This window comes from Alligator sinensis, unplaced genomic scaffold (genome assembly GCF_000455745.1).
Source record: "Alligator sinensis unplaced genomic scaffold, ASM45574v1 scaffold38_1, whole genome shotgun sequence".
Lineage (NCBI taxonomy): Eukaryota > Metazoa > Chordata > Crocodylia > Alligatoridae > Alligator > Alligator sinensis.
Genome location: NW_005842179.1, coordinates 727,362 through 737,509, shown reverse-complemented (window position 1 = coordinate 737,509; position 10,148 = coordinate 727,362). Strand labels below are relative to the sequence as shown.

Below are 10,148 nucleotides of genomic sequence, written 5' to 3'. Positions count from 1 at the left end.
TTGACTGAGCAATGAGGCAGCAGCCTATTCTTACGTCCCCTTTCTATAAAATTTGATTATTACCAATGGAAATATTTTGTTAACCATGTGTGAGTGTGAGGTGAAATTGCCATTTATCAACATTTACCGATAAAACCCGATATCAACATTTACCAATAAAAATTTAGTCTGGCATGGGGTGTGTATTGGAATGGTAAGGCCACAGCAGCAGTGACAGACAAAGTAGGCAGAGGGCAACCTGGGCTGTTAGGCCTTGCTCACCCTCTGGCTGCCTATCACTATGAAAAGATTCTGTGGCAGGCCCCCCACTTTGGCAACGATCCCAACTTCTGGTGACCCACCAATAGTCTGGTGGGCCAATAGATTGACTCTGCAGGCTGAATCCAGCCCCCAGACTGTATGTTTGACAGTCCTTGTGCAACTGATCCTTTTCCTGTCCTCTCCCCCCGGACCCCCAAGTTCAGTGTTTACAGCTGAATTGATTAAATATTTACCCTTATCTATATTATTAAAAAGACTCACAGCAAATTTACTCAGAAGTGAGGGACATCCTGGATAAATGCCAAATTACCTTTAGAAAAATAAAAACATTTCTTACCAGACTTGGGATAAGTAATTATAAATACATCACCATCTCTGGTTTCAAAGTCCTCCATTGTCTCTAGATAGTCAGGTGTAACTAGTTTCTTTTGGAAATTAAATCCTTTGAATTTGAAAAGATATTTGTTTGATGTCTCTGTTGTGGTTTCCATTTCTGCCATTATTCAAGGACCTGCATGTAAGAACAAGCACACATTCTAGACAGCTCTCCTTTAGTGCTTATCTTCCATAGATTACTTCAGTATAACATGAATAAAATATCTGGGAACCAGCTACCCTCTTACAGTGTTTTGCACAATCTCACTTCATTGACTTTAATAGAGTTGCTCCTGATTTACAGCACACACTCTGGTGTAGACGAGAAGAAATCATTTTAAGAACTCACCTTGGGGTTCTTGCTATTCAAGTTTCAAGTAAAAGATGAAATTTTAGTTGCCCTTATCTGGCTTGGTGGGAAAGGAGACTGCTAACACACAGAAACGTACCAGAAATCAGCCTTTTATCACAAAATCCACGTGGGTTGCAGAGAAATCTTTGTTTTGTGGTCTCTCATGTACCAATCATACTAAGCTATCTGTTTCACCAAAACACAAAATCAGCATATTTGCAGTTTTAAAACCAATGAAATGATGAATAAAGCCCTTAATAATTTAACCTTTTGTTCCCAGTCAGTTCTGTATTTTTGTTTTTGGGCTGTATCTGGACAGTAGGCTTCTTATCCTGTGCAGATTATAGTGGATCATATGGTGTTTTAATACGTAGTATTGCTGGGTACATTTACATGTTCATTATATGCTTTAGTTCCTGTGCATTTAGTTTAGTACTTGCCTAATGAAGTACTAACTGAATGCGCAGTAACTACAGTTACTGCACAGTAGCACTGGTGCATGGTTATTTTGTGACACTTACTGTACAGTAGCTTAATAACAATGCGCAGTAGCATATTAGCGTGGTTTTTGACTGACATGCTAATGCGCAGTATTATTAGGCTACTACATGACGGAGATCAGAGCAGCGCCGGCAGCTGCTTTCTGACCGCCCCCCTCTCCTCAGAGATTCCCCCGAAGTTCTCCGGCTTAGGAGGAAGTTGCTCAACTATTTATAGACAGAGGTAACTAACGGAGATATCCAATGATGAACTGTTAAGTGGAATTTTTTATTTTTTGGCAAGCAGCAGTTCTTTGTGTTATCAGGTTATAAGGTAGTGAGTTAGGTTTTTTGTCTGTTATGTATGAGGTTACGATGAGGGGCTTATGCTTGTTTCTTGACCAATTATATACAGTTCTCCCTCCGGGTTTTATTGTAGGGATTTATGGCAGGGCTATCCCCTTTTACTCTGACCAATCATAAATCACGCCTAAGTTTCGTTTCTTGCTAGTGGGTTTAAGTTTCATTTTTTGGTTGTGACGTGGGCATAAATTATATACAGCTCTCCACCAGGATTTTGTTTCAGGAGTTTCTGGCAAGGATTTCTTTTAACCCTTAGTTGACTACTGTGTGCGAAGTGAGGGTGGTCTGAATGGTATCTCTTGCTAGTGGCATGGGCACTGATTAACTGGGTTGTGACACTACACAGTAAGTGTCTTGTGTTGACATGCCTACTATGTCCTAAAATTTAGGACCTAAATTGCTTCAGAACAGATAGACCTAGGGATCTGCTGTAGTACTATAAAGAAAAAAATGCCTCAATGCAATTCTCAGGTCTTCTACCCATTGTTGCAGAATAGTCATCATCTGATATACTCTGTCTCCTTAAATTTTGAATTCTGCTCATAACAATCAAGACACAGTAGATACTTGTACATAACTGATTCCCTCTTGCTCCCTGAAAAGTTCCTACTGCAGTCAGAACCGAAGGGCAAAGGTGTCTATTTTCAGTTATTTCTCTTTTAATTTATATTACTATTTCCTTCGATAGTTTTCCATTCATGTGCTGTATTTCCCATTGTGTATCTAAATTGGTATCATGCATGTTCAGTCAGTATTATTGAATTTAGATCATTTTAATCATGCTAAGAGAAGATATTACATCATTTAGGCATGCCAGTGGGACAGGAAACAGCTGCAAAGGCAAAATAAGGCAAAAGAATTACAAGCTGGAACACCCATTAAGCTCAGATCAGTCCTGCTTGTGCCAGAGAGAGAAAAGTAAGTGAGCCCCTACTCTGCACAGGACAGTATGAGAGTTGTACCTCCAGTTTAAGAGTTGGAGGGTGCAATCATGCCCACTGTCTCTGTCATCTTTGTTGGATGACATGGAAAAGCCACTGTTAGAGCTGGCTGAAAATTGTTCAATGGCCCATTTTTTCCATCAGAAAATGCTGATTCACTGAATTCAAAACATTCTGTGCCAGAGGTTCCCAAACATGTTCTTATCATGCACCTGCTTCCAGATTTACCAGCCGCCCATGCACCCCTACCAGCATGTTTCATATTTTAAATGTCGATTTTAAATTTTAAATATTGTAATTGCCAATTATTATTATAATGAAAATGAAATCTGCCATTACACAATTTCTCCCACGAACCCACCAGAGATGTCTTCTGCACCCCCAGGGGTATGTGTACCACACTTTGGGAGCCCTTGTTCTATGTGAATGTGTCACTTGACAATTTTATAGACAAAATATCAAATGGAAGATGTTTGATCTCACCAGAACAAAAGGCTTTGCTATTCTGTAAAACCCTTCCTTTTAAACCATATTTTGTTTTTATGTTTTAAATGTTAAAATAATAATCAAATAAAACAAGAAAATCAAAAGAAAACATTTGATTGATCCCAAAACAGAATTTTTTTTAACAGAAAAGTTGTTGCACTTGAAATTTTGAAATTCAGTGTTTCATTTGGATTAGGAAATTAAACAATTTTGAATCATACGGCATATTGTGAAGCAGAAATTTAACTTCCCAGCAAGCTCTAATAATAATTTTAGAAAGCAATTCCTGTGACGCCCTCCAAAATCACAATGGACAATTATTGGCATGCAACCTAATAAATAACTTTGGCTGCTTCACACACACCTCGATCAAAATAGTCTACAGAAATTGCCTCTTGTGCTCTTTCCTGAGTGCTCATACAGAGCTGACTTGAGGGAAAATGGTGCCCTGAGCAAACATGTATTTTGGTGCCCCCACCCCACAAAAACCCTTGCCTTGCCCTGCCGCAGGGGTCAATCTGGCCCAGTCAGGTTGTTATGTCCCTTTCCTCCCCCTCCTGCTTCTTGCAGTCCTGTTGGGCAGACATGGTGCCACACTCCCCCGCAATGCTTCTTGCCCCCATGACCCAGAGATGGGAATGGGGCATCTGGAGTCTGAGCTGCCCCCTGCTGCTGCAGCTCCTGTCAGCAGCAGGCGGACTTGGAGGTTGCATCTGGGGTCCTACTCCTTGCCTTGGGCAGGTTGGCAGGTGGGGGGGGAGGTGGTCTGCATAACCAGCATAGTGGCTGGCTCAGACCCCAGACTCCAGTCCATTCCTCCCCAAGACAGTGCTGCAGGGACCTGGCTAGGGTGGGGGTTTCTGGCTTTGTGGTTGGTCCCTTCCCAACCACCAGCCCGCACCAAGCTCCTCCTGAGCAGCTGTTGCACACCAGGGGCTGGGATTGGCCAAGGTGGGGTGGGGTGGTGCCCCCCTAACCGTGGCACCCTGGGCAGTCACCTACTTCGTCCACCCCTAAGGCCAACTTTGTGTTCACAGATACATACATATACAAATTGCTTTGCTCACAAATTTTCAATTCACACACAAAGAATGCTGATAGAAACCTGAGAAAGTACAAATATTTTCATGTGGTTCTGATTGCAAAGCTACATTACATAACTGAAGTTTATTGCTTGGGGTTCATTAATCTTTGAGTCAGATGCTGTAGGGGAGAAAGAGTTTAGTCATTCTTGGAAAAATATTAACATGCTGTTACCGGTTTGATCCGAGATGCTAGCCAAAGGTTGAGCGTCTTCTGACTTTCTAGACACGAGTCAGATGTTCCCTCGATGTAGTCCTGTTTATTTACGAAGAGCGTACAGTTTTTTTCCTTTAAACATGAAAAAAATTAGACAAGAGGCGGCACCTTTGTTGACAGAGCTACAAGCTTGTTTCAGCCAGGACGTAACCTAAATAGCTCTTTCTGTGCTTATTCTCAGAAAGGTTCTCCTGATTATCCAACCTGTCCCCTTGAGGCTCTGATCTTTTCTTTCTCCTCATTTCTGTTAGTTTCTCATCTACATACACACAAACTTTTGCCAAACAAGTCATTGGAAACCTCTCCACCTACTTATACTTACACCTATACATGCGTGAGACATGTGACCAGATGTTGAAGTTTAACTGTTTCCTAGGACTCCTCTACATGTGCAGGTAAAGGCGTAACGGGATCTGATGCAAGATCCACACAATCACACTTCCTGCAATGCCACACATACATTGCAGGAGGTACGATTTATAGCACCACACATTAGATTTCATTGTGCCTTATTGCTGGTGCAGGGGGAGTCTGTTCCCTTTCACCGACTCCTACAGGGTCTGCAGCAGGGGCAGCACCAGGAACACTACTGTCACTCTGAACCTCGGTGACTGCCAGCAGGTGGTGCACCCCGTGGCTGGGAACCCCTCAGATGAAGGGGCTTCAGCCACAGGGGAGCATTTGGTCACATGTTCAATGAACGGCATGATTAGAACAAGCTACAAAGTGACTACACTTTTTTTGGAATATCTTTGTAGCTTATTGGTTGCTTTATCATGCCATTAATTGGTTCAAGGTAGAGCTGGATCACAATTTAGCTCGTTAATTATGCCTTAAGTGTGAAGTGTAGAGGGGGCCTTACAACTATCCTTTATGAAGGGTGGTGGTTGCACCCTTCCCCTCCAAAGTTAAGAAGCTACAACTCAAACCATATCAGTAGTTCAAAATAAACAGTGCATACCTGATTTAAATGGTTCCTTTTATTTGTTCCCACAGCGTATGAATCAATTTAAGCCCCACAAGTTTCTATGCCAAGTTTTAAGTGATCCTTTGTGTAAAGAGAGAGAATGGGGAAGTGTCAACTTGTCATTTAGAAGGAAGTCTAGTCAGTCCGTTACGTTAGGTGGAAGGATAAAGTTGTACCTAATTAAACCCCATTCATTTGATGACATAATGTGCAGTCACCAGGCTCATAAAGATTTCCCTTTTGTACACTGAGAGAACTCCTCTGCTAGCTTTAAATGCCACTTCTCGTTTCCACTAGGATTATGTCTTCAATGGTTGCCCAGATTGAAAAAGAGCAGGGAAACTAGGCTGGAAGAAGCTTTTGTTTTAAATCCCACACTTACACTTACACTTAGGAATCAGAAGCCCATTTTAAGTTACTGATTGTTTCAATAAGTGTGTGTATGTGTGCATACACATGAAATGTGTATGCATGTATGTTATACAGGCAACTCCTGCTTAGCACTCTTTATTGGTTCCCAAAAAACTGAGTGTTAAGCAAAATAGTGTTAAGTGAAACCAAGTTTTTGATGAATCAAGATGGCGACCATCGTGAATGTTATAATGAAGCTTGCTGAATGCTAAGCAAAATTCAGGTATCAATGTAAAATGAGCATTACAGCAAAATAGTGCTAAGTGAAACAGCATTAAGCAGGGGTTGCCTGTACACACACACACACACACACACACACACACACACACACACACATATTTAGTCTTTTAAAAAGGGGATTCAGTTGCCTGCTCATGGCCAGTGTTGGGGAGACATGGCATTAGGGGAAATGTCAGAATTTACCACAGTGCGACCAGTAGTTGCCTTGCTAGTGCTGCCTTGCTATCCCTGGAAAGCCAAGCTCACAGATGAAAACTGGCAAAACAAATATGATAACCATCCCACACATATCTCGTATTTATCAGGGATCCAGGCTTTTCGTTTGCTGTGGAAAAATGCGGATTTTCTCCTTTAAAGGAGAAAAATGTGGGAAACTGTGGGTTTCCCCTTATAGGTTGGCAGAGTTGCAGCTTGCAAGGGACTGCTTGGGGCTGGGAGAGAGCAAGATGCAGAGGGAAGAGAGCACCACGTGTATGTGTGCACACACACATGCACATGGCAGCTGGGCAGCATGGTGTAGAGCAGCTCCTGCAGCTCCCTCAAGGTAAATGTACTGGGGGGAGGCCACAGGCAACGTAGGGGGGGAGCTGGAAGGCATGGGCAACATAGCGGAGAGGCATGTGCCCCACCCCCGATTTCTGTACCTATACCAGGGCACATAGCTGCAGCCTAGCTGGATCAGCTCCAGGCAGGAGCTGCCTCTAAATCCTAGTGGGCAGGACCCAGAGCAAGAGGGAGGAAGTGTCACACCGCCACAGCTGCCAGGGTGAGGCACCCCCTGCCCACCTGGCAGCAGCAGGGGACACAACTCTGCACTGCTGCCATGCCCCACCTTGGTGGCAGTAACAGCTGGAGAAAATATATTTGGACGGGGGGGCCGAGGGCCATTGCAGAGCCACCATGTGCTGGTGGTGGGTGTTGGTGGTGAAGTGGGGTGCTGTTGGGGCAGGGCATGGTGGTGGTGCCAAGTGGCACTGTGGGATGGTGGCACCATGGAGATGCTGCTATCGCCAACCACTGTGTAATGAGTTGGGGGGGGCTTCACCATGTTAGCCCTGGCTTCCCCAACCTATGTTTGGTGGCCATGGCAGTGTGGTGCTCCCTGCTGCATTGGGTCTCATCTGCTGGGCCGTGGAGGCAGCTCCCACATGTGCTTGGTACGGCCAGGTTGCAGCCCTTTGCCCCACTGTGGGCGCAGAAAAGTGGAGAGGCATGCGTCCCCCCGCTGTGTTGTGTGTGCCCAAACCCCGCCTTCCCAACATACCCACCGTGTTTCCCACACACTGGAGGGATGGGAACAGGAGGACAGTGGGTTGGGAATGAAGGGCACTAGCAGGGCTAGGGGGATGGAGGACTGTGGGTCAGGAATGAGGGGCACTGACAGGCCAGGCAGCTGTGGGTTGGGAGTGAGGGGCAATGACATGGGCAGGGGCAGGGCACCGGCATATCAGGGTTGCTCAGAGCCACAAAACAGGGGGAGTGGTGGGGGACAGCTGTAGTAGGACCCACATCCTGGTGAGCAAAGGGGGAAGGGGAGCTCTGATTTTCCATCAAAATCACAAAATCAAATGTCAAAATACATAGGTATTTAGAATTTATTATAATTATTGACGCACTGGTAGGCTTCCAAATAGCTTTAAAACTGTAAACATATCAATAAAATATTGTGTTCAACTGATACCTATTTATTTACTGGCATTTCATTTTAATCGCAGAAAAAAGATGCATTTTGTGTTTTTAAAAATCAGAGAATGTGGGATTTTTAAACAAAGAAAACCAGGATCCCTGCTTATCATGTCTTTCATTTTTAAAGGCATATCAAAAGGACTCTCTTTCTTTGCAGGCACATTAGGAGTGGAAGGACCATCCATCCTGATTAGGAATCTGAGCACATGGATGTTGTTGCAAAGGAGAAATAGGAAAAGACTTCACTGCAGATGCAAAAGACTGGCACTAAATAGAAAGAGCTATTGAAATTGTGGGGGGAGGAACAGCAAAGACACTTGAATAGGTTGATGGAACAGAAGAAAGGGAAAGGGGTGAGAGTGGGAATTAATGAAGTGCTCCATCAAAATGGTCTTGACCAGCTTCAAGCACCTATGGAGAATGGTGGCAGAAGGGTGAACGAGTGTTGATACCCCTCAGGTGCCCTACAGTTGTTTAGCCCATTACCACTGCCACGGCCCCAGTTCCTTGGTTGCTGGCCCCTGCCACCAGGTGCCCCATACTATGGCGGCAGCTTCAGGTCTGTCATGAGGCCCATGGTAGGAACCAGAGCTGTGCTGCGTGCCCCATCCCAGAGGTGGAGCTGCTACTGCTGTGTGCCCTGGGTTGGAGCCACAGCTACTACCACTGCATGCCCTAGGTTGAATCTGGCCTGCAAGAAGCTCCGCAGTTTGGATGCAGCCAAGGGCACAAGGTGAGTTAATACACCTGGTCTAACTCTTAGTGGCATGCTGTTGCACAGGGAAACATATCTTTTTTCCAAAAAAAGTCAAAGTTCAAGGATCAAAAGAAAACAGAACAAGGTAGAAACAGAAGTGCAACCCCCCCACCCAAACATCCCATTGTTTACAAGCCACAATACACAGCATACATTTTGTTTTGTATTGAGATCGTAAACAGCAAAACTCATGATTTGAAGGGGTATTTGTTCACTCTAAAAAGCGGCAATTAAAAAATGGCACCCGCTTACTCAACAGATTAACTCCTGTGTACTTGTTCTGTCCAGTTCCCCTTCTGTTTTTACTGTTCATCTACTCCAGCAAAGAGTGAATGAGCTGGAGATCATCTACTGAATTAACTGCGGGCCAGCTGCAGTGATCTTTGGCCTAGTTACATTTGTGCAATATCCGTAATGACAAATGACTGCCAAACACATGCGATCTGACATGCAGGAAATGTATTATCAAGAAACTAGACACAGCTTGACTCACTCCAGATTGAGCCTATAGTGATAGCAGTGATTACGGCATAAAGCAAAACAAAACTACATTACATTGAGCATGAATCAAATGAACAAATAAACAGATACAACAAATTAATTTCCACCATGCTATTTTTTGTGATCGCTTATTTGAGCAGAACTGCAAGCTAATGTGTGTAGCTGTCTGCTTTCCTAACTTCACAATATATTTGAAAGGCACGCCTGACTGACATTTTCTAGCTGTGAGCTGACATGATGTAGCAGGGCTGGTGTGCTGCTGCAGCTGTGGGGGTCCAGCAGAATACGCAAGAAGCAACGCTTGTTTGGCAATATCTTTCACTGGACCATTGGACCAGCTGGGAGAGGTGTGAGATGAACTTTTGGGCCCAAACTGCCCCTTCTCGGGTCTTCAGAACTCAAGTCCCCAGACATGCAGCAGGGCGCACCTGAAAGTTTGTCTCACATCTCTCCCAGCTTTACAGTTGATCCAATAAGATCTTAGCTGTTACAGCACAAGGAATCCATTGGGGTCTATAAGGACTGTAAGGAGGAGGGAAATAAGCCAGCCAAATACACTGAAACCAAGATATAATCCTGTCTTCAATATATGTGGCAATTATCTATTCAGAATATCCCTGCTAAACCAGCATAACTAGGTGCAATGTGGATTATGGCTGCTAAAGTGAACTCATAATCTACAGGGTCTTTTTTTAAGTGTTCTAACTCTTAGGCAGAAAGGCTAACTGTGAAGTTAAAACCTTCTAGGAAACAGGTGAACAACTGGACCCCAAACAAAATGTCTACAATCTTCAGATGGCTGGAAACTCGTGGGAATAGCTGCTACCTAGGTCTGGGAAAGGGTAGGAAAGCAGCAATCCCTGCAAAACTTTGGGGCAGGGGGGAGGGAATTTAAAAAACTGGCAAGAATCGCCTTGATCTCCAAGAGAGAGACAGACTCAGCCCACCCCCTCCGACCCTCACCTCAGAACAAACTCCCATGAGGCTGGCACTGAAAGAGAGGAAGGCAAGAGAACTTTTTCAGGGAAAG

The 10,148-nt window shown here is 44.3% G+C and overlaps 1 protein-coding gene across 1 annotated transcript in view; it reads right to left on the bottom strand.

The window, feature by feature from the left end:
• The window catches only part of LOC102371746 (amine sulfotransferase-like), a 23,155-nt gene extending 18,571 nt beyond the window's left edge, over window positions 1–4,584 (bottom strand). The window contains exons 1-2 of the mRNA XM_006026152.2: window positions 4,515–4,584; window positions 599–772 (exon numbers count right to left, since the gene is read on the bottom strand). Coding sequence (XP_006026214.1) covers window positions 599–761 — 163 coding nt within the window. The 5' untranslated portion in view covers window positions 762–772; window positions 4,515–4,584. The remainder of the gene's footprint in view (window positions 1–598; window positions 773–4,514) is intronic.
• Window positions 4,585–10,148: the final 5,564 nt, after the last annotated feature.